The sequence below is a fragment of the Pantherophis guttatus genome, chromosome 14 (assembly GCF_059756535.1).
Source record: "Pantherophis guttatus breed Tessera chromosome 14, ASM5975653v1, whole genome shotgun sequence".
Lineage (NCBI taxonomy): Eukaryota > Metazoa > Chordata > Lepidosauria > Squamata > Colubridae > Pantherophis > Pantherophis guttatus.
In genome coordinates, this window is record NC_142076.1 from 10110762 (window position 1) to 10134977 (window position 24216).

Consider the following 24216-nt stretch of genomic DNA (forward strand, 5'->3'; position numbering starts at 1 on the left):
TTTGATTCTTTCTGTTAGTTTTTATTGTTTTAAATGAGGTTTTATATTCTGTAAACCGGCTTGAGTCACCATGTGAGAAGGGGCAGCAATATTAATTCAATAAATAAACAAACAAACAAACAAACAAACAAATAGTCAAGCGATCACTTTTTGCAACCTTCTGACAAGCAAAGTCAATGGGGAAAGTCAGATTCGCTTACTAACCTAACTTCATAGCTGCAAGGATTCAAAGTCGTAAAATGGGACAAAACTCACTTAACAGTCTTGCTTGGCAATTTTGGACTCAGTTGTGATTGTTAAGTCAAGGACTACCTACTACCGACAGCAGTGGCCAAAATTGTGGAAACCTTTTGGGAAAAGTATATTTTCTAAAATTAGCTAATAATACCACCCTTTTTTTTTTTTTTTTGGAGTAGTACCATAACATTATATATCAATGGAAAGATAATTTAATCAAGGGTGTAATGCAATAGCTTTTAGGAAGGATTTGCTATTAGAATAGCAGTTATGGTATAAAGAAGAAAAGTGAAACACGTAGAAAAAACGAGATATACAAAAATTATCACCATAGAAAAAACGAGATATACAAAAATTATCACCATAGAAAAAATGAGATATACAAAAATTATCACCATAGAAAAAATGATATATATAAAAATTATCACCATAGAAAAAACAAGATATACAAAAATGATCCCCATGTCAGTTAATCCTTAGTTGGGTAACCTTTAGCATGAATTACAGCCTTATAACACCTTCCCATGAAGTGAGCCAAGTCTTTTAGTTCTGCAGGTGTTATCATGTGAAACCAAGATTGAAGGATTGCTTCTATTAATTGAGTTTTATTGCTGGGTCGCTTCTGACAAACAAGTTTCTTTAGTCAGCTCCATAGATTTTCAATTGAGTTAAGGGCTATTCCCCAGCCATTCCAGCAGTGGAATAGGATTATCTTGAAACTTTTTTTAAAAAAAAAATGGTGTTATTAGCCATCAAACCTCAAAAGGACACTTTTCCCAAAAGATTTCCACAATTTTGGCCACTACTATATATTTGAAAGAGAGGAACGGGGGATTTGGTAAAGGCAAAGGACGGATTCAGCTTGGGTGTAACAGATACAATTCGTAATCCTTAAAGTTGTCATTTCTGATAATCCCTGCTGGACTTTTGCAGTTTAATGGAAACCGGAGGAAAACATGGATTAAAAATACTGGGTTTTCTTTTAAGAAACTGTGGCGAGTTCTTAATGTTGATTCTACTGGCAGAGGATGGAAGCAGATATTTCTTTTGTTCTATTTTTAATCTTTGTTCTTTCTTTTTCGTCTTACCTGCACCTTTTGGCACAGCTTTTTAATTTTGTCATTGTGCCAAGTTTTACTCGTCTCATTTAATCCCTTTTATTGAAAAAATAAGAGAGGGAAAACTCAGCAACTCCTGAATTGTGTATAAAAACTATTTCCACATGTACAGCATATATATCAGCCCGTCAGTTCCATTAAATCTTTTAGCTCCTAATATCAATCAATTGAACTCTAGATCTCTAGTTCCCCTCCCATACACCACCAAGTAAGGGAGGGTGGGATGGAATCCATTACTACGGAGGTAAGAGGGGGTGAGGAAGGGGAGGGAAGGCTGCTTGTAACAGAATGATCCATTTCAATATTATTAAAACAGGAACATTTGGACAGATCCAGTGGTGGGATTCAGCCGGTTCGGGAAAACTAGTTGTTAAATTACTGGCTGGCCCTGCCCCTTCCCGGAGTCCCCCTGCACCCCATTTTTGTTCCCAGGCAGGTGCAGGGAAGCCTACTAGGCTCAATATGGGGCACGGGGATGGGTGGGTGCGGTGCGGTCCCCCTGCACCCCGTTTTTGCTCCCAGGAGGCTGCAGGGAGTCCTACTAGGCCCAAAACAGGACATAGGAGGTGTGGAGCGGCCCCCCGCACCCCATTTTTGCGCCCTGGAGGCTGCAGGGAGGCATACTAGGCCCAAATCAGAGCGCGGGGGGAGCGGTGCTCCCCCACAGCCTGTTTTTGCTCCAAGGAGGGTACAGGAGGCTGAGTGATGCCTGTCACACCCCCTGGCCATGCCTGGCCAGCCAGTCATTAGGGCAGAGAACCGGTTGTTAAATCATTTGAATCCCACCACTGGCACAGATCCCTGCCGATCCTTTGAAAGACGACCAAACAGGGTTTCTAACACTCTTGGTGTCACACAAGAACCGCATTCTGTTTGTGAGAAAACTGTGCTGGGCGGGTTGCTGTGGGCTGGTGTGGTTGGTCCCAAAGTGAGCTAAACGTCCCTTGGGTGTGTTTGCTCAGCTCTGCCATTCATGTGCCGAGGAGCAGGTGTTGTTCATCCCACAATCGCAGGAGCTGGGAAGCCTTCATCTGGTTCGCTGCTTCTTCCTGGCTTGGTTTCCTTGCTCACCAACATCTCCCTGGTCTTCGTCTGGACTCACAATCGGTAAGGAGGGCAAACGCAGCTTTTCAGCCAAAGCCCAGGTCCAGAGGCATTTTTCCACCAGGTGAGCCGTCCAGGTTTCCGTGGTGTTACCTAACAAAACACAGAATAACAGAGTTGCAAAGGATCTTGGAGAACGGTTCCCCTCACACATATGTGCTAGTCGTTCCCGACTCTAGGGGACGGTGCTCATCTCCATTTCAAAGCCAAAGAGCCAGTGCTGTTCGAAGACATCTCCATGGTCATGTGGCTGCCAGACTCTACGCCAAAGGTGCACAGGACGCTGTTAACTTTCCACCAAAGGTGGTCCCTATTTTTCTATTTGCATTTTTTTACGTGCTTTCGAACTGCTAGGTTGGCAGAAGCTGAGACAAGTCACGGGAGCTCACCCTGTTACGCAGTGCTAGGGATTCGAACCGCTGAACTGCCGACCTTTCAATCGACAAGCTCAGCACCTTAGCCACTGAGCCACCAATATTCTCCAACTGCCCTATTTCTGCATCGGAAAAGTCCGTAAAATGGGCAAAAAATGTCCGTTAACAAGTGTCTCGCTTAACAACAGAAATTTTGGGCTCGACTGGTCGTAACTCCAAGATGACCTGTTACAATCTAAGCAATAAACTCCACAGATAAATCTATTTTCTCTGCTTCTCGTCTCTTTCAATAGGTTCTCTTTATTTTTCAGCCTTTATTATGCAGGTATCAGAGGAGTCAAATGATGTGAGTTTGTCAAATCAAGAGTGGTCCTTCAAGAAAAGATTTTCAAGAGAAGATTGGACAGCTGTTTGTCCTGAATTTATTTATATGGCTGCCCAACTCGCTCTTAGTGACTTCATGAATGGTATGAGGACTTGGCTTGTGGGTTGGACTAGAAGACCTCCGAGGTCCCAGACTTACGATTCTATGATTCTGGAGGGGAGGACTTTGCGAAAACTTTGTCTTACCTTTGTTCAGTTTCTTCACACAGCTCTGAATCTTATCCATATAAAGCAGATAATGTTTCAGGGTGTACTGGAGGGGACCGAGGCCTGGGAGGGTCTCCATCACTTCATCGGCCATGAATGCAGCAATTTCAGGTGCTCCGGCAGCGAGAATGGCTAAAACAGAAGCCAAAACAGGAGGCTAAGGAAGAAATAACTGGGAGGAGTGAACAGGGTGCAACGTCTCCCTGCCCAGAAGTAGGCAGGCTCATCCCTGCCCGATATTTCTATTCTTTTTACTGATTAGATTTAGAATCCATTTATTGTTTGGATTGCTTCGATCCTACCTTTCTGCTTGCATCGGGATGGAAATAAATGGGACTCAGAGGATAATGACCATGAAGAATTCACCATCGATCAATAGGTATTAAAAAATGGCCATCATAGAACATGAAAAACATGGAGTTACAGAATAAGAGAGTTGGAAGGGACCTTGGGAGGTCTTCTAGTCCAACCCCCTGCTCAGGTAGGAAACGCTACACCACTTCAGACAAATAGTTACCCAACATCTACTTAAAAACTTCCAGTGTTGGAGCATCCACAACTTCTGGAGGCAAGTTGTTCCACTGATTAATTGTGACCCATCATTAATTTGTAACCTGCCATTTTTTGTACCTGAAGCCGTGGCTGGCCCCACGCCCTTCAGTTCATTCAAGTCCTTTACCGCCACTTCTACATCTGGGAGTTGATGGAAAGCTTTTCTGGTATGTTCCTCCACCATCTTGCTTGGATTAGCAGCCACCAGCTGCTGCAAACGAGGCCGAAATTTTCCTCTCTGCAAAGACCAGAAAAGCAGAAATGATCCACTTTTGAGCGCGAGCTGCAAATGTTTAGCGCGATTTCATTCTGCCAACTGTGCCATTTCGCCATCGTTTGTCTCTCCTCAGTGCTGGGCTTAAACCAGGGGTGAATCCAGCAGGTTCTGGAGAACAGGTAGCGGAAATTTTGAGTAGTTCGGAGAACCGGCAAATACCACCTCTGGCTGGCCCCAGAGTGGAGTGGGAATGGAGATTTTGCAATATCCTTCCCCACAGGAGTGGGGAGGGAATGGGGATTTTGCAGTATCCTTCCCCCAGGAGTGGGCAGGGAATGGGGATTTTGGAATATCCTTCCCCCAGGAGTGGGGAGGGAATGGGGATTTTGCAATATCCTTCCCCTGCCATGCCCACCAAGCCACACCCACAGAACCAGTAGTAAAAGAATTTGAACTTCACCACTGGCTTAAACCTTCTCTCTCTTCTTCAGCCTTCATGTTTCTAGTCCCAATCCTGGCTGTGTGTGCCCTTTGCCCTTTTTGGAACTCAAATAATTTTGGCTCTTTCCTCCTTCAAACATGGTGCCCAGAATGGGGCACAGGACTTGGTCTAAAACCTATCCAGCTCGAAAAAGTTGGTATTTATATGGCATGTTTGGCCATGGGATGAATAATGATTCCAAATAGCCAAATTTTAGACACCCTGAACCGTAAGTCACCTTTGTGGGTGCTAACACGCTATAAACTAACATGTCTCAAGCTGGTTTGGGTTCAGAATTATTAAGGAAAACAGCAAAGGAATGGGATGTTTAACCTTCCAGAGTTATTCCAGAAAGTTCCTGGGTGACACTGGACCTGCTAGTCTTTTTCAGCCCAACCTACCTCAAAGGGTTGTTGTAAGGAAAAACAGGAGAACAGAACACCGTGGATGCTTGCTAAGCGAAAGCTTAACCAATCTATTAAGAAGACTGCACTAATATGCCAATCGCATCTTCACTATATCCATTAAAGGAGAATATTTGTAGCTCAGGGTTGAAATGAGGAGTCCTTGGTGCTTTCTGAGCTGGGTTGTTTTCTTGCAGACATTTCATTACCCAACTAGGTAACATCATCAGTGCTAGAAGGGAGTGGGGTTTGCAGGGAGGAGGAGGAGGAAGAGGAGGAGGAAGAGGAGGAGGAGAAAGACTGTGGGGTCCTTGGTGCTCTCTGAGCTTGCTTGTTTTCTTGCAGACATTTCATTACCCAACTAGGTAACATCATCAGTGCTAGAAGGGAGTGGGGTTTGCAGGGAGGAGGAGGAGGAAGAGGAGGAGGAAGAGGAGGAGGAGAAAGACTGTGGGGTCCTTGGTGCTCTCTGAGCTTGCTTGTTTTCTTGCAAATATTTCATTACCCAACTAGGTAACATCATCAGTGCTAGAAGGGAATGGGGTTTGCAGGGAGGAGGAGGAGAGGAGGAAGAGGAAGAAGAGGAGGAGGAGGAGGAAAAGGAGGAGGAGACGGAGATTGTGGGGTCCTTAGTGCTCTCTGAGCTTGCTTGTTTTCTTGTAAATATTTCATTACCCAACTAGCTAATGTCATCAGTGCACCTTGGGTAATGAAATATCCGCCAGAAAACAAGCAAGCTCAGAGAGCACCAAGGACCCCTCATATACCTATTTTACAGATGGGTTTTAAGGCTGAGCTTTCACCTGTTGTAGAACTGCTGAAATCTGTTTAGCGCTTCAAGAGAGGAAAATACCTACGGTCAGCTTCCATTCCATGAGTTTCAACAATTCGTCTTTCGTCAAGTATTTTTCCTTGCGCCCTGCAAGAATTTCGGGCAACTCTTCTTGATACCTTGAAAAGAGACAAGTAAAAGAAACAGTAAAAGCATACAGAGCCACCCTCCGAGGAACATTTTTAAGAAGCTTATGAAAATAATAAATCAGGCTTGTCAGATGTTACATCTTTTCTATCCTGCTCTACGGAGTAGAAAGTCGGTCACTGACGGAAAGCCACTTGAAGAAACTAGAAGCATTTGAAATGTGGATTTACAGACGGCTGTTACGTATAAGCTGGGTTAACAAAATCAGAAATGAGGAGGGGATAAGCCACCTGGGAAAGCCAAGGGAAATCATCGAAGCCATTAAAAAGCGAAGGTTAGAATATTTTGGACATGTGATGCGACACCCAGAAAAATACGGCATCCTTCACTTAATCCTCCAAGGGAAAGATTGAAAGCAAACGAGGTCCAGGCAGAAGAAGAAGATCATGGCTTCAAAACCTAAGGGACCGGTTTGGACAAAACTCAGCAGTCCTTTTTCATGCGGCTGTTGACAAAAATAGGATTGCCAACATGATCTCCAATGTCTGATGACGGATATGGCACAAGAAGCAGCAGAATGGAAATAAGAAAGAAGGTGGTAATGCACAAACAGTCTTAAAATGCAATTCAATTCTATCCTGCACATGGAAAATTGTCAAGCTAGGCCAGGGGTCAGCAACCTGTGGCTCTGGAGCCGCATGTGGCTCTTTCACCCCTCTGCTGCGGCTCCCCGTCACTCAAAATATGAGTCATAACCGCCAATGTGCAAAACCCACCGGCACGAGATTTACTGAGCTTTTCAACCCCCCGGTAGGCCAACCATGGATAAATCCAAGAAAAGAAAAATTTCAGAAGAAAACAGAACGTTTAATTCAACTACATATGCTAGTTTTGTGGCTGCTCGAGAAATAGTCAGGCACAGGAAGGGTTTTGTGGCTCTCGGTGTTTTCTTTTCTGTGGGAAATGGGTCCAAATGGCTCTTTTGGAGTGTTTAAGGTTGCAGGCCTCTGGGATAGGCCAACGAGGGCTGATAAAACCTTCATTAAACTGTCCAAATTACACATCAGTAATTTACCACCGATCCAAGGCAATTAGTCTCTTCTTCTTGCTTCCCATAGCTTCAATCACATCCTGGTAAATATTCAAAACGGCTTTCCAGGACGCTGGATCTTCACATGCATAAAGTCCTCCTTTCCCTGACATGCTTTAAGACCTCCTGGAACAGAGAAAAATCAAAATATTAGGTAGCCAAGGGCACAAGAGGTCATCTTTTTTATGTTTGGTTGTTTAAAACAGTATTTCTCAAGCTCTGCAATTTTAAGATGGGTGGACTTTAACTCCCAGAATTCCTAAACCAGCTAAATTAAGCTGGCTGACGAATTCTGGGAGTTGAAGTCTGGGGAATTCTGGGAGTTGAGGTCCGCTCATCTTAAAGTTTGCCAAGCTGGAGAAAGGCTGATTTAGGGTATTATATAAAGTCTGACCCAAAGTGGAAAGCCAAGTCAATCATATCTGGGATATTCTAAGCCAGGGGTCTGCAACCTTAAAACACAGAGCCATTTGGACCTGTTTCCCACAGAAAAGAAAACACCGGGAGCCACAAAACTAACATATGTAGTTGAATTAAATGTTCTGTTTTCTGAAACTTTTCTTTTCTTGGATTTATCCATGGTTGGCCTACCAGGGGTTGAAAAGCTCAGTAAATCGTGTGCTGGCAGGTTTCGCACATTGGTGGTTGTGACGCATGTTTTGAGTGACAGGGAGCTGCAGCAGAGGGGTGAAAGAGCCACATGCGGCTCCAGAGCCACAGGTTGCTGACCCCTGTTCTAAGCAAAACCCTTGTTTCTACACCTTGGTTCATGTTTAGGATTTCAGCCGTAAACTTTTCAAGAAATAAGCCGGATTTACCTCAATATGGGATCCCTTCCATTGTGGGTGGCCACCTGTCACTCAAGGCTAAACCTCTCAGCTATAATTGTTCGATGTAATTGTGGTCAGTTATACCCAAATGTGCTGTGATGTGCAGACACGCCAACATGTAGCTTTGCCAATTTTGTGGGTTTTGTTGTTGTTGGGTTTTTTGCTACTTTTGAGTCAATGTTGATTCTTTTTGATAGTACAAATTCCTGCAGTTTCCTTGGCAATGTTTCTTGGAAGTGGTTGCCCTTGCCTGCTTCCTAGGGCTGAGAGAGAGAGAGATTGGCCCAAAGTCTCTGGCTTGCATGCCCAAGGCAGGACTGGAACTCACAGCCTCCCAGTTTTTAGCCTGATGCCTTAGCCATTGCAACAAACTAGTCCTCATTAAGAATAATAAAGCCTCTGCCAACCTTTTCTTGGCAAGGTTTTTGGGAAGCGGGTTCCCACTGTCTCTTTCCTAGGGCTGAGAGAGGTCACCTAACTGGCTTTGTGCCCAAGACAGCACTAGAACTCACCATCTCCCAGTGTCTAACCCGGTAGGCACCAAAGTTTTTAATTTTGGTTTAACTCACAGTTTCATCAAATCGACTGAAGTCCAATGTATCTTATCAGAATGTGCAACCTCCCCCTTTGGTGAATCGATCAAAACTTAACAGAATAAAAGAGTTGGAGGGGACCTTTGAGGTCTTCTAGTCCAACCCCCTGCCTCAAGCAGGAGACCCTAGACAAGTGGCTGTCCAGTCTCTTTTTAAAAGCCTCCAGTGATGGAGCATTAGGATCCAGCCTGCACTTTAACCAACCAACCGAGGCTTTAGTTTGGGAAACAGCCCCCCCACCCCAAGCCAAAACCCACCAACCACGGTTTGACTCAACAAGCCAGTGGTTGCTCCCTCGATCAGCTCCACCCAAGATCCCCTTCATCCTTTTTGAGTCGGTCCGCTTCACTGCCCGGGCACAACCGAGCCAAACCCCGCGGGACTCCCGCTCCTGCCCGGCGGCGCCCCCCACTCCCCGCGCCCGACCGTTAAGCCAACCGACCGTGCGCAACCGGAGCCGTCTGGGTGCAAAGCGGGGTTGACAACGCATCTCCGATCCTCCGGCTGGGCGCAGTTACTCACACGAGGTCGCCCACCCGCCTGCTTGCCCAGCGCTCGCTCGGCGACCCCCTACCCACCTACTCAGCCAGTCCCCCTTCCCATCCCCCGGCTGGGCGCAGCCACTCCCCGTCGTGCGCAAAGCGGGATCGCCCTCCTGCCGGCTCGCTCAGGGACCCAAGTCTCCCCCCACCGCCCGCCTGCTTGCCCAGACCTCGCTCAGCGACCCCCTACCCACCCAGCCATTTCTCATTCCCACCCATCCCTCGCCTCCCGACCCCTGAGCTCAGCCACTCACTGTCGGCCGCAAAGCCAGGTCTCTCCCCCCACCTCTCTCACCCGCCTGCTTGCCCATAGCTCGCTCAACGACCCTCTTCCCGACCCCCCCCCCCGGGCTGGACTCATCTACTCACCGTCGGTCGGAAAACTAAGTCCTCCCCCCTACTTGTCCAACATCCACTCAGCGACCCCCCTACCTACCCACCCATCCGTCCATCCATCCATCCCACTCCGAGCATCCCCCCCCCCCGGGCTGAGCTGCTCCTCGGCGGCCGGAAAGCAAGATCGCCCACCTGCTAGCTTGCTCAGCGACCCCCTTACCACCCAACCCACTCCGCCCCTCCTCCCCACCCATCCCCCAGCTGGACTCATTTATTCAGCGTGGGTCGGAAAACCAAGTCGCCTCCCCTGCTTGCCCAACGCCCGCTCAGCGACCCCCTACCCACTCACCCTCCCACTCCGAGCCCCCCGGGGTTGGGCTCATCTACTCACCGTCGGTCGGAAAACCAATCCTCTCCCCTGCTTGCCCAACGTCCGCTCAGCGACCCCTTTCCTCATCCCTCCTTCTCCGAACCCTCTCCCCCTCCTCGGAGGGGCTGGGCTCACCTACTCACCGTCGTCCGCAAAACCAGGTCTCTCCCCCCCTCCACTCCCCGGCCGCCTGCTTGCCCAGCGCCCGCTCAGCGCCCGCCGTTCGCCCCCACCAGCCGGTTCCTCCTCCTGCCCGTTGTCGTTGTCGCCGTCGTGGGCGTTTTCGCGGCCGGGCGCAGCAGCAGCAGCAGCAGCAGAGGCCGTAGCGCGCCGATCCCTCCTCCCCTTCCTCCTTTGCCACGGCAGCGCTCCGCCCGTTCCTCCCGGCTCCTCCTGCGGCTGGCTGGCTGCTCCGGGGCCGCCGCCGCCTCCGCTGCTTCTGCTACTTCTTCTGCCGCTGCCGGGGCTGCTCTCGCGGGGAGGGAGGCGGGCGGGCGAGCGGGGCCCGGGCCGGGCTGTGGCGGTGCGTCGGGGCCGGGGCGAGCGGTGCCCGCCGGGCTCCTCCGGGGGCGGCGGCGGCTGCTTCTGCCTGGGCGGCGGCGGCAGTGGCGGCATGAAGGGGAAGGAGGAGAAGAAGGAGAAGAAGGAGGGCGGCGCGGGGCTGCCCGGCGGAGGCGAGGCGGGCGTCGGAGGCGGCATCGGCGGTGGAGGAGGCGTCGGGGGCGTCGGCGGAGGCAGCCCGGAGAAGACCCGCAGCGCCCAGGAGTACAAGGAGCAGGGCAACCGGCTCTTCGTCGGCCGCAAGTACCCCGAGGCCGCCGCCTGCTACGGACGGGCCATCGTGAGTCGGAGGAGGAGGAGGGCCCGGGTGGGGAAGGGGCGAGCGGGTCTCTGGGCGTTGGCAGAGTGTGTGTCTGTGTGTAAGGAAGGAAGGAAGGAAGGAAGGAAGGAAGGAAGGAAGGAAAGAGTGCCTCTGAGCATGGGCAGTGTGTGTGGGGGGGGGGGGGGAAGGAAGGAGAGAGTGCCTCTGAGGATGGGCAGAGTTGGGTGGGTAGGTCGTCCCCAGGTGGGGTGGTTGCAGAGGAGGAAAGAAGCTACAGACAGGCCGGGTTTTGTAATGTTAGGGTAGGAAGGAAGGTGGGTGGATGGATGGGTCGGGGGCTGCGGAGGGGAAGGGGACCTCTGAGCATGGGCAGAGTTGGGTAGGTCAGCCGGCCCCTGGTGGGGTGGTTGCAGAGGAGGTAGGAAGGAAGACACAGACAGGCCGGGTTTTGTAATGTTAGGAAAGGAAGGAGGGTGGCGGGGGTGGGGGGGCTGTGGAGGGGAAGGGGACCTCTGAGCGTGGGCAGAGTTGGGTAGGTCAGCCGGCCCCTGGTGGGGTGGTTGCAGAGGAGGTAGGAAGGAAGACACAGACAGGCCGGGTTTTGTAACCTTAGGGTAGGAAGGAAGGTGGTGGTGGTGGGTTGTGGGGGGGAAGGGGACCTCTGAACATGGGCAGAGTTGGGTGGGTAGATCGGTCCTCAGGGGATGGTTGCAGGAGAGGAAGGAAGACGCAGACAGGCCGGGTTTTGTAACATTAGGGTAGGAAGGAAGGGGGGGCTGCGGAGGGGAAGGGGACCCCTGAACATGGGCAGAGTTGGGTGGGTAGATCGGCCCTAGGGAGGGCGGTTGTAGGGGAGGAAGGAAGAAGCAGACAGGCCAGGTTTTGTAATGTTAGGAAAGGAAGGAGGGTGGCGGGGGGTGGGGGGGCTGTGGAGGGGAAGGGGACCTCTGAGCGTGGGCAGAGTTGGGTAGGTCGGTCGGCCCCTGGTGGGATGGTTGCAGAGGAGGAGGGAGGAAGACGCAGACAGGCAGGGTTTTATAATGTTAGGGTAGAAAGGGGGGCTTGCAGAGGGGAAGGGGGCCTCTGAGAGAGCGCTGGAGATGGAGAGTTCAGGTAGTGATACCTGGAGGGAAGTAAAGGTTTCCCCTCCCCCCCATAAAGTGCACTCCCCCACACCCAGAAAAAGGATGCCTTATGAGCAGGGCCAAAGTGCATCGGATGCAAGGCTTTGCGTGTTTGTGTGTGGGAAGGAGAGAGTGCCTCTGAGCACAGGCAGAGTTGGGTAGGTCGGTCGGCCCCGGGTGGGGTGGTTGCAGGGGAGGAGAAGGAGGAAGGAACCTGCAGACAGGCTGGGTTTTGTAATGTTAGGGTTGCGGAGGAGAAGGGGGCCTCTGAGCATAGGCAGAGAGTGCTGGAGAGGGAGAGTTTGGGTAGTGATACTTGGAGGGTAGCAATAGGGCCTCTGAGCAGGGGCCAAAGTGCATTGGGTGCCAGGCATGTTGGGTTTGGGGTTTGTGTGTGGGAAGGAGAGGGTACCTCTGAGGACAAACAGAATGCCACTCCTCCTCCTTTTGGAGGTCAGCCACATGTCTGCATTGCCGCTTTCTGTACAGGTAGTCCTAGAGGCTTACAAGAGTCCATTTAGTGGCCTCTCAAAGTGATAATGTCCCTGAAAAAAAAGTGACTTGTGACCGTTTTTCACACTTAACGACCGTTGCAGCATCAAGTGATCAAAATTCAGATGCTCGGCAACTGACTCATACTTATGACGGCTGCCGTGTCCCCGGGGATCACCTTCTGACAAGCAAAGTCCATAGGGAAGCCGGATTCCATTTCACAATCAGGTTACTTACTTAATTAACTGCAACGATTCGCTTAACGACTTCGGCAAGGAAGGTCATAAAACGGGGCAAAACTCACTCAACCAATGTCTTGCTTGGAAACGGAAAAATTTGGCCTCGATCATGGTCGTAAGTCGAGGACTACCCGTGCGGACAGAATGGCAACGTTGTAACGAGGTTGGTTTTCCTCTCCCGAGCAAAGGAAGAGGGGTCCTCTGAGCGCAAGCAGAGTGCAGGCCTTCCTAAGGTGGAAAGGCAAAGGAAAGGGGATCCAGTTTCCTCCTCCTCCCAGGACCGTGAGCCGAGAGTGTTTATAAACATGTACAGAGTGCAGGACAACTTTGGCCCCAGGGCGGAAAAATGAGGTGGCAAACTGGGAGAGGATGCTGCTAATTAATTTTGCTGCAGTCACCTGACAGGGTCCTTGCAATTAAGGGAAGGCAACTGAGCATGTACAGAGAGCTGGCAGGTGTGGATAGGAGAAGGCAAGGGAAGGCACACCTGGGCAAGACCTCTCTTGAACCTCTATTTTTCTGGACGGGGACAGATGGGCTGGGACTGGTTGACGCTGATCAAGGTGAGTTTGGGGTGGTCTTATGGGGCTAGAAACAGGGGTCCCCAAACTTGGCAGCTTGTAAGACTTGTGGACTTCAACTCCCAGAATTCTCCAGCCAGCATAGCAACCAGCATAGCTGGCTGGAGAATTCTGGGAGTTGAAGTCCACAAGTCTTACAAGCTGCCAAGTTTGAAAACCTCTGTGCTGGAGCGGTGTTTTCTCAACCGTGGGAACTTGAAGAGGTGTGGACTTCAACTCCCAGAGTTCCTCAGCCAGCTATGCTGGTTGCTAGGCTGGCTGGGGGAACTCTGGGAGTTGAAGTCCACACCTCTTCTAAGTTCCCAGGGTTTGAGAAAAACATTGTGTTAGAGTGACAGAAAAGAGTGGGTGAATGGGTGGTCCTGAGCTCCGGGGACAGAAAGAATTGGGGTCTGAGCTGAGCAAAGAGCCGGAAGGAAGGAACTTGCTCCGATCCGCTGTTTATATCCTATTCCCCCCTTTTTAAAAAAAAAAAAAATGTGCAGCTGGAGAGGTGTGCACGCACAATTTTATGACCGAGCTTGGATGACGTGCAGAACCTGATCGCTGTCGGTGAACAAACAGCTGATGCTCACCTTGGTGACTTCACCTGTCATATGTATGAACGGAGGTCTGGGGATTAAAGGTTCCCAAAATGAGTTAAATGTAGTGTAAAGTAATACAGGTAGTCCTTGACTTACGGCCACAAAGCTAAGCAAGGGGGTTGTTAAGTGAGCCGGACCTCATTTTGCAAGCTTTTTTTCCCCCACGGTTGTGAAGCCAGTCTGGCTTACCCCCATTGACTTTGCTTGTCAGAAGCCCAGCTGGGAAGCTTGCAAATGTAATAAATTAATGTAAACGCAATCAACAAACAAACAAACAGCAAGTCAAACCTAGTAATTATAAAATGATGATTATGTGACTCGGGGATATTGCAACCCTCGTAAACACCTCTCTGTTTTAAGCACCCAAATTTTGATCATGTGACTGTCGGGATGCTGTGATGGGATCGATCCTAAGTCTCTTTTGTTCAGTGTTGTAATTTTGAACAGTTGCTAAACAAATGGTAAATCAAGGATAACCTCTACAAAAACTAGATTACGTGTCTTGTATGAATATGAAACACTGCTGGGAGTTTATTTATGTCTTAAACCCAAGAAATTCTGGTTGATGGCCATAAGACCAGGAGTCTGGAGGCTAAATCGTACGATGAATAGGTAAGGGAACTAGGTACATTTAGCCCAGGGATCTGCAATCTTAAACACTCAAAGAGCCATTTGGACCCGTTTCCCACAGAAAAGAAAACACCGGGAGCCACGAAACCCTTCCCGTGCCTATTTCTTGAGCGGCCACAAAACTAGCCTATGTAGTTGAATTCAATGTTCTGTTTTCTTCTGAAATTTTTCATTTCTTGGATTTATCCATGATTGGCCTACCAGGGGTTGAAAAGCTCAGTAAATCTCATGCTGGTGGGTTTTGCACATTGGCGGTTATGACTCATATTTTGAGTGACGGAGCCGCAGCAGAGGGGTGAAAGAGCCACATGCGGCTCCAGAGCTACAGGTTGCTGACCCCTGATTTAGCCTAATGAGGGGAAGGCTCGGAGAAGACATAATAACTGTCTTCCAGTACTTGAGGGTCTGCCTCAAAAAAGAGGGGGTTGATTTATTCTCCAAAGCACCTGAAGGCAGGACAAGAAGCAATGAATGAAAACTAATCTAGGAGAGAAGCAACTTAGAACTAAGGAGAAATCAGTGGAACAACTTGCCTGCAGAAGTTGCGAATGCTCCAGCCCTGGAAGTTTTTAAGAAGAGATTGGATAACTATTTGTCTGAAATAATATTGGGGTCTCCTGTCTGAGCAGGGGGTTGGACTAGAAGACCTCCAAGGTACCTTCCAACTCTGCTATTCTGTTCCGTTATTCTGTTAGATTAAGTAACTTGTACAGCCACCTTGTATCTTGCTGGGAACGATTGAGGGCAAAAGAAGAAGGGGACGGCAGAGAACGAGGTGGCTGGATGGAGTCACTGAAGCCGTTGGCGTGAGCTTAAATAGACTCCAGAGGATGGTAGAGGACAGGAAGTCCTGGAGGAACGTTGTCCATGGGGTCGCGATGGGTCGGACACGACTTCGCAACTAACAGCACCATGCTGTGGGAGGTTTTTTTGTGTCTTGACCCCAAGAAGTTCTGGTTGAAGGCCACAAGACCAGGAGTCTGGAGCCTAAATCATAAATTTCCTGACGGTTGGAACAATTAATCGGTGTAATGGCTTCAGAAGTTGTGGATGCTCCATCACTGGATGTTCTTAAGGAGAGTCTAGACCCGTGATGGCGAACCTATGGCACGTGTGCCACCTGTGGCACATGGAACCATATTGGTGGGCCCGCGAGCTGAGCTCCGGTGCGCATGCATGCACCGGCCAGCTGATTTTCAGGCCTTCTGGGCCCACCAGAAGTCAGGAAACATGCTGTTTCCAGCCTCCAGGGGGGGTGAGGAAGGCCCATTTTTCACTCTCCCCAGGCTCCAGAGGCCGGAAATGGCCCGTTTCCCGACTTCCGGTTCCACCGGAAGTCCGGTGCCCCACTGTGCCATCGTGTGGCAAAAGCGGGGGTCGCGTGGGGGGGCATGACCGCATGTGTGGTGCAAATAGAATTATGGGTGTGGGCTGGCGTGCGCATGACCCCTCCCGCTCCCCCCGCTTTTGGCACTCAGTGGCAAAAAGGTTAGCCATCACTGGTCTATTTATTTATTTATTTATTTTATTCGATTTCTATACCGCCCTACTCCCGAAGGACTCAGGGCGGTGCACAGCCAAACAATAAAACACAGTCACTTATCTGAAATAGTATAGGTCCGTGATGGCAAACCTATGGCACCCGTGCCACAGGTGGCACGCAGAGCCCTGTCTATGGGCACACCAGCCATTGCCCCAGCCCAGCTCTCACCCGCATGCGCACACACCTTCACCAGCCAGCTGGTCTTAGGGTCCCTGCCGTGCATGAGCAGGGGGTGGGGTGCATGCATGGGGGGCAGGGCGCATGTGCAGGGGGCGCTCGCATTGCATTTGGGGGGATTCGTGGGCACGCCCCCCCATGACCCATTTTGGGCCTGGAAAGCCGTCTGCACCAACCTGAGAGCCAAAACGGGGCATGGGGGGTGCAGGGTTGGACTAGAAGACCTCCAAGGTCCCTTCCAACTCTGTTATTTGTTCTGTTATTCTGTTAGATTAAGTATCCTGTACAGCCGCCATGCTGGGGGAAGTGTCAACTTGCAAAGCTTTCAAGTTGCCATGAGCAGGAGGGAGGAAGAACTGATAGAGCTGATTGATTTCCCTAACTGAAGTGCATTCCATACATTCTTCCTGACCGCAATCAGAAGGAGGGTGTTGGATTTCACAGCCAGCCAAAGTGGTTAATTGGAGAATGTGATTTATGACATGGCCAGAGAGGAGGGGAGAGACAGGGTCATAGGGGAACGTAAATCTATGTGGGATTAGTTCTAACTGCATCCGAATATTGCCGAAATGGTGCTCCTAATAAATGACTGTATTTCTTTTGAAGTTCGGCTCAAGGCTCATGAATTAATTAGGGCATCTTTCGGAATCTTCACAGGAAGTTTATTTACGTCTTAACCCCAAGAAATTCTGGTTGATGGCCACAAGATCAGGTGTCTGGAGGCTAAAACATACGATGAATAGGTAAGGGGACTAGGTATGTTTAACCTAATGAAGGGAAGGCTCAGGGGAGACATGATAGCTGTCTTGCAGTACTTGAGGGGTATCACAAGGAAGAAGGGGGTTGATTTATTCTCTATAACCGTGATGGCGAACCTATGGCACGCGTGACACAGGTGGCACACAGAGCCATATCTGTGGGCACGCAAGCGTTGTCTTAGCTCAGTTCCAGCACACATCCGCATGCCAGGCACCTGATTTTCCAGCCTTCCGGGCCCACCGGACACTGGGAAATGGGCTGTTTCTGGCCTCCTGAGTGTCTCTGGAGGCCTCCGAGGGGTGGGGAAGGCTGTTTTCGCCCTCCCCAGGCTCCTAGAAAGCCTCTGGAGCCTGGGTAGGGCAAAAAATGAGCCTAGCAGGCCCACCATGCCATCACGTGCCAAAAGGGGGGGGAGTGTGGGGGGTCACGCGTGCATACACGGGATGGGATGCATTGAATTCTGGGTGTGGGCACGTACGCACGCAACCCCCCCGCGCTGCCCCCACATGACAGCCGAAAGGTTAGCCATCACTGCTCTATAACATCTAAAAGCAGGACAAGAAGCAACGGGGTAGAAGTTCTTCAGAAGATCCAACCTGGAAATAAAGAGGGATTTCCTGACAGTTGGGACAATTAATCAACTTGTTTCTCTGTGAGTGCTTCATTGCTTGGGAATGAAGGGAAGGCTTGGACTCCGACTGGGTGAGTCCGGGGAGGAGACGAGGGCAGGTCTTGAGAACATTATCTGGGAGGAGTTTGATCCTGTGGCTCCCGAGGATGTGGACAGGGTTCTGGGTAGGATTAGTGCCGCCACATGTTTATTGGACCCGCGTCCCTCCTGGTTGGTACTGGCCTCCCGGGAGGTTACACGAGGCTGGCTCCAGGGGATTATAAGTGCTTCTCTGAGTGAGGGTGCCTTTCCCGCTGCCTTGAAAGAGGCGGTGGTGAAGCCCCTCCTCAAGAAGCCTTCCCTGGACCTGGCTGAATTAGCCAACTACCGTCCGGTCTCCAACCTTCGTTTTGTGGCAAAAGTTGCTGAGAGTGTGGTGGCACGACAACTGCCCGGGCACCTAGATGAAGCTATCTATCTGGACCCGTACCAGTCGGGCTTCAGGCAGGGGTACAGCACAGAAACGGCATTGGTCGCATTGGTGGATGATCTCTGGAGGGCTCGGGACAGGGGTTGTTCCTCTGTCCTGGTCCTGTTAGATCTTTCAGCGGCTTTTGATACCATCGACCATGGTATCATGTTGCAGCGGTTGAGGGGGTTAGGAATAGGGGGCACCGTTTTGCGGTGGTTCTCCTCCTTCCTCTCCGACCGCTCGCAATTCGTGTTGACGGGAACAGAGGTCGACTTCGAGGCGCCTCGCATGGGGAGTGCCGCAGGGGTCAGTCCTCTCGCCCCTTCTGTTCAACATTTATGTGAAGCCGCTGGGTGAGATCATCCGTGGTTTTGGGGTGAAGTGCCATCTGTACGCTGATGATATTCAGCTGTACATCTCCACCCTAGACCACCCCAACGATGCCCTTGATGTGATGTCTCGCTGCCTGGAGGCCGTGCGGGTCTGGATGGGGAGGAACAGGCTCAGACTCAACCCCTCCAAGACCGAGTGGCTGTGGTGAAAGGTTGGGGACCCCTGGTCTAGAAGACCTCTGAGTTCCCTTCCAGCCCTAGGATTGCATAGATTCTGTGAGATTTCACCCTGGCACAGGTTCGTGCAGTAGACTTAAACATGGTTTGTTTCAGCAGGCTTTCTCAGGCAAACAAACCAAGTCCACAAAATGGCTTAAAATCAGTGACCAGGTTCACCGTATTCATTGCAAAGGAGTGACTTGCGCTTTGCTTTATCCTGGGGAGGGGGGGGTCTCCAACCTGGACTTCAACTCCCAGAATTCCTCAGCCTGACCGGCTGAGGAATTCTGGGAGTTGAAGGCTGCAAGTCTTAAAACTTGCTAGCTTTGGAGACCCCTTGCTTTCTTTTAGCCTGTCGTGGGAGCCTGCCCGTAACCTTCACAACAGCCCTGCGAGGTCCGTGTGTCCATGGGAATGGGGGAAGTGACTCAGCCAAAGTCAAATTAAAACGGGGATCCAGACACCCCTCCAGGCTCCTGGCTGAGGAGGCTTCGTTGTGTCAGCCCTGTGACAAATGAGAAATTATGAGATATCCGGGCGCTGGATGGGATGTGATTCATCTTCCGTGGATGCAAATTATGCGGCTCCCGATGCACCTTCCAAAAGCCGCACCCTCAGGTTCCTCAAGGCAGACTGTACGGAGGCATCCCGCCCACCTCCCCGGCACATCTGGGATGGATGGAAAACTTTGCAGCTGGAAATTAATGGGATCGGGCGAAGTTTAGATCTGGGAAGCGACCCTCAGAGCCTCCAGATTCAGGAGCACTGTACCTTATTTCTCGTCTTATCGGATTCCAAGCCTCCTCACCAACCCCTAAAGCGACGCCCCCAAACTACTTGACAAGTTAAAGGAAACGACATTCCAGGTAGTCCTCCACTTAACAAGAGTTCGTTTAGTGACCGTAGAAAGTTTGCAATGGCACTGAGCGGAGATGGACAAATTGATGAAAGGAATAAAAGGAAAAGATGAAACAGAATATTGCTTAATATGGGAGAAACGGTACAAACGGCCGGAGGACAGGAATAACAAACGAAATGAATAGAATAGAATAGAATAGAATAGAATAGAATAGAATAGAATAGAATAGAATAGAATAGAATAGAATAGAATAGAATAGAATAGAATAGTATGCAGAATAGGAATAGGAATGGAATGGAATGGAATAGAATAGAATGCAGAATAGGAATGGAATGGAATGGAATAGAATTCTTTATTGGCCAAGTGTGATTGGACACACAAGGAATTTGTCTTGGTGCATATGCACCAGTGTACATAAAAAGACAAGATGCGTTCATAATAGAGATGATCTAGAAATTAGAAAGTATTAATAAAATGATATTAAATATATATCACGTGTAAAGTAATATATGGATACGATAGTTTGTATAATAAGTAAGGAATAGTATTTATAAATATATAAGAAATAAGGGAACCACAAAAATAAATATGTGAATAGGTAGTTGGGAGGGGTGGGGGGAACACAAAATGTGGATATATACAGATACGGAACTTGCAAAATGAAACTTTTCATTTGTTTTTGTTTTGAAAGAAAAAAAATAAAAATAATAAAAATAATAAAGTTGCAACAGCACTGAAAAAAGTGACTTACTACCGTTCTTCCCACTTAACGAACGTTGCAGCATCCCTCACGGTCAAAAATTCAGACGCTTGGCCACCGACTCGTATTTATGACAACTTGCAGAGTCCCGGTGGGGTGTGTCTGTGTGTGTCACGCGATCCCCTCTTGCGACCTCCTCACCAGCCAAGTCGATGGGGAAGCCCGATTCACTTAACAATTGGGTGACTTCCTTAACTAATGCAGTGATTTCACTCAACCCTGGGGCAAGAAAGGTGGTAAGACAGGGGTGAAATGTAAAATTTGTTACCACCAGTTCTGTGGGCATGGCTTGGGGGGGGGGGGTAATGTGACTGGGTGGGTGTGGCCAACTTTTTTATTTTTTTTAACTTTTCAAAGCATTTTTTCTAATGCTTTGAAAAGCCTCTCTGCCGATCAGGCAACTCAACTGGGATCGTCAGAGAGGCTTTTTAAAAAATGCCTCTCTGCCGATCAGGCAACTCAGCTGGAATCATCAGAGACTTTTCAAAGCATTTTTTTTACCACCTCTTCGGCCAAGAGGTTGCAGAAAAAAATGCTTTGAAAAGCCTCTGACCATCCCAGGTGAGTCGCGCGATCATCAGAGGCTTTTCTTTTCTTTTTTACTTTTTTTCGTCGGAAGAGGTTGTAGAAAAAATGCTTTTAAAAGTAAAAAAAAAAAAGCCTCTGATGATTGTGCGGCTCAACTGGGCATGGTGGGGGGTGGGGAGGCGCAGGGATTTTTGCTACCGGTTCTCCGAACCGCCCGCCGCCATTGCTACTGGATCGGGCGATCTGGTCCGAACCGGGAGCATTCCTCCCTGTGGTAAGGTGAGGCAAAACTCACTTAAACACAGGTTTCGCTTGCAAAACGAAGCAGAAATTTTGGCCTCCGTTGTGGGGTTGGTAAAGTCGAGGATCACCTGAACATTAAAAAAGAAACGAGATAATATCCCACCCCACATCACATCCCCTTCAGGGGTTGTAAAAAGTGTAATGGGGATTTGTGCCTTTTATTTAAACTGTTTTCCCATGGGCGACTGTATTCCACAACTTGCCTAATGTTGGGTTAACGTCTTGCTTTTAAACTCTGGAGGGCTGCCCAGATCTCCTTTTGCAGCTGGAGAGGCGGGCTCGGAAGTTCAGACTTTAGCAACAGCGTGGAAAAAGCTGGCCTTTTTGCAAGGGTTAATTGTGAAATATAATATATTTGTGTCTCTCTGTGTGTGTGTATGATAAACTTTTGGGAACACTTGGAAAATAATTGTGCCTGCGGTTTAAGAATATTTTTGCTGCTTTTATTTTGCAATTTTTAAAAAAAAAAATTCCTTCGGCTAAAGAACTGGGATCATGCCTGGCTCAGATATGTTGAGGGGGGTTCAAAAACATCCAAAAACAGGTAGTTTTTTTTTCATCCAAAAACTACCTGTTTTTGGATGAATTCGTGACCATTTTATGATGGGGCCCTTTTTAAAACGGGGGGTAGGGGGGCTTGAATTTGGAATACCTGGGAAGGATGCTGCAGAATGCAAATGGAAATGAAGAGACTATTTATTTATTTATTTATTTATTTATTAGTTCGATTTATATATGCCGCCCTTCTCCGGAGACTCAGGGCGGCTTACAATGCATTAAGCAATAACCTTCATACTTTTGTATATACCTGCTTAGTAGGGCTTTTTGGGGCCCCCTGAGCGGTGTTCTATTTTATACAAAGTCAGCTTATTGCCCCCACAAACCGGCTCCTCATTTTACCTACCTCGAAAGGATGGAAGGCTGAGTCAACCTTCAGCCTGGTGAGATTTGAACTCGCAGTAATTGCAGGCAGTTGGCAGCTAAGTACTACTTTAACAGCAGCAGTTTAGTCCACTGCGCCACCAAGGCTCTTGACATCAAAATGTGGATAGTTTGATTTATTTTGCGAAATGATGTGGCAATCAAAGTGGATTTGATTTAAATCGAGTTGATTTAAATCACGATTTAAATCATGATTTAAATCACTAGTAAAAACACTTGATTTAAATCAACTCGATTTAAATCATAATTTTTAAAGAGCAACTGTCATCTCTGCTACTCCTTTGACCCACTGTTGACTCACCGATAGTCCCAGTGTTGCAGAATATATTATTTATTTATTTATTTATTTATTACATGTATTTATATGCCGCCATTCTCCCGAAGGACTCAGGGCAGTGAACACAAGTTAATATACATTAATATACAATTAATATACAAGTTAATATAATATACAGCCTCATGCTACATAACTAAGCTCCATTCCATGCTGAATAAACTAAATTATTTATGTATCTTAAGTAGAAAACTATCTTACGATAGATTTTTACCCCCAAAGTTTTTTATTAAAATAAATTCGATAAAAATCAAAAAAATCCGATTTAAATCAAAAAAATCTGATTTTTTTGATTTTTTTAAAAAAATCATTGATTTTTATCCACCTTGGTGGCAATTAATACACCCCTCAATGTATTCAGGATTTCTCCTATTACGGTTCTAGGGCAGATCAATTCCAGCGTTGACATTTTGGGGGAGGCATCAAGGTTTTTGGGGTCCCGGGGCTTTACATGCCCCCCCAGACCCCTAACAGGTTAAATCAAAATCATCCTCTGTCATCCTACTGACCCCCAGTGCAGATCGTTGGGACTGGGAGGATTTTTGTAAACTAAGCATAGCGTTTTCAGACAGCTATCTTGAATCTGTAGGGTCCTTGGTGGCCTCTGAGCTTGGTTGTTTTCTTGGTTGTTTCATTACCCAACTACATGATGACTTCAGTGCTAGGAGGGAGTGTAGTTTGCAGAGTAGAGGAGGAAGAGGAAAAGAGGGAGGAGGAGAGGAAGAGGTGAACTGTGAGGTCCTTGGTGCTCTCTGAACTTGGTTGTTTTGCTGCAGACATTTAATTACCCAACTAGGCACTAAGATCAGTGCCAGAAGGGAGTGGGGTTTGTGGAGTGGAGGAGGAGGAAGAGAAGGGGAGGAGGAGGAGGAAGAAGAGAAGGGGAGGACCTTGATGCTCTCTGAACTCGGTTGTTTTCTCTCAGACATTTCATTACCCAACTAGGTAACAACATCAGTGTTAGAAGGGAGTGGGGTTTGTGGAATGGAGGAGTAAGGAGAGAAGAGGAAGAGGAGGAAGAGGAGGATTGTGGGGTCTTTGGTACTCTCTGAGCTTGGTTGTTTTCTCGCAGACATTTCATTACCCAACTAGGTAACAACATCAGTGTTAGAAGGGAGTGAGGTTTGTGGAATGGAGGAGAGAAGGGTAAGGAGAGGAAGAGAAAGAGGAGGACTGTGGGGTCCTTGTTGCTCTCTGAGCTTGGTTGTTTTCTCGCAGACATTTCATTACCCAACTAGGTAACGGCATCATTGCTAGAAAGGAGTGGGGGGCTTACTCTCATTTTGTATGCAAGCGTCTTGCAAGAAAACCACCGAGCTCAGCAGAGCCCCCCGAGGACTCCACCGTTCAACCCTGCCTGGTCCAGGTTCTCCTTCGATCGGTATCCTGAACCTCCTGCTACCGCTTTCTCCCACCCCCTCTGCAGAACCGCAATCCCTTGGTCGCCGTCTACTACACCAACCGCGCCTTATGTTACCTAAAAATGCAACAGCACGACAAGGCCCTGGCCGACTGCAAGCACGCCCTGGAGTTGGACGGGCAGTCAGTGAAGGCCCATTTCTTCCTGGGACAGTGTCAGCTGGAGATGGAGAATTACGACGAGGCCATTGCTAACCTTCAAAGAGGTGAGCGGGGGTGGGTGGGTGGGGGAGATCTCTGGGTATCCTGTGTCTCAACTCTGGCAACTTTTAAGAGGTGTGGACTTCAATATATATATATATATAATATATATATATATATATATATATATATATATATATTAAAAGAATTTTCTTAGAAAAGAAAAAAGGCCAGAACCGAGTAGATGTGATTCTACTGAGCTGGAGCTACAAAAAACCTTGGCTACGTAGGGAAAACCTGGCTAGAAGAAAAAAACACATAAACCGTACGAAGAAGTAAGAAAATTGATACTGTACCTTTACAGGGAGGATACATAAGATATGGGTGTGGCCTACTGATGAAAGCAAACGAGCTAGAAATGGATCTATTTAGGTCTCCCACCTAGCAGTTAGAGCTTGCTAGCTGTTAGAAAAGAAAAAAGGCCAGAACCGAGTAGATGTGATTCTTGGTTACTTAAATTTTCGCGGGTATGTATATGCAAAAAATTAAAATCTCGGGTGTTTTCCCACGTCATGTTAAATAAATTA

The 24216-nt window shown here is 48.6% G+C and overlaps 2 protein-coding genes across 3 annotated transcripts in view; one reads left to right on the forward strand and one right to left on the reverse strand.

Moving 5' to 3' along the window:
• Positions 1-10359, reverse strand: LOC117667253 (uncharacterized). Of its 2 annotated transcripts, none has more exons than XM_034420473.3 (6): positions 9902-10359; positions 7073-7213; positions 5936-6029; positions 4055-4214; positions 3404-3556; positions 1-2552 (listed from the first exon to the last, which is right to left on the reverse strand). In XM_034420473.3, the coding sequence occupies exons 2-6, from the start codon at positions 7198-7200 to the stop codon at positions 2383-2385; spliced, it is 705 nt and encodes a 234-aa protein (XP_034276364.2). In that variant the 5' UTR covers positions 7201-7213; positions 9902-10359; the 3' UTR covers positions 1-2382. The 2 variants fall into 2 exon arrangements, with proteins under 2 accessions (XP_034276364.2, XP_034276365.2); XM_034420474.3 differs by having other exon boundaries at positions 9894-10136.
• The window catches only part of STUB1 (STIP1 homology and U-box containing protein 1), a 25216-nt gene continuing 11266 nt past the window's right edge, over positions 10267-24216 (forward strand). Inside the window, exons 1-2 of the mRNA XM_034420475.3 lie at positions 10267-10599; positions 23496-23694. Of these exons, the coding sequence (XP_034276366.2) occupies positions 10372-10599; positions 23496-23694 (427 nt within the window). The 5' untranslated portion in view covers positions 10267-10371. The remainder of the gene's footprint in view (positions 10600-23495; positions 23695-24216) is intronic.

Coding starts and splice junctions, on each gene's coding strand:
- LOC117667253 (XM_034420473.3), bottom strand. CDS start 7,200: ATGTCAGGGAAAGGAGGACTTTATGCATGTGAAGATCCAGCGTCCTGG. Junction 6,030..7,072: donor CTAATTGCCTTGGATCGGTG/GTAAATTACTGA, acceptor TCTCTTTTCAAG/GTATCAAGAAGAGTTGCCCG. Junction 4,215..5,935: donor TCATGGAATGGAAGCTGACC/GTAGGTATTTTC, acceptor TGGTCTTTGCAG/AGAGGAAAATTTCGGCCTCG.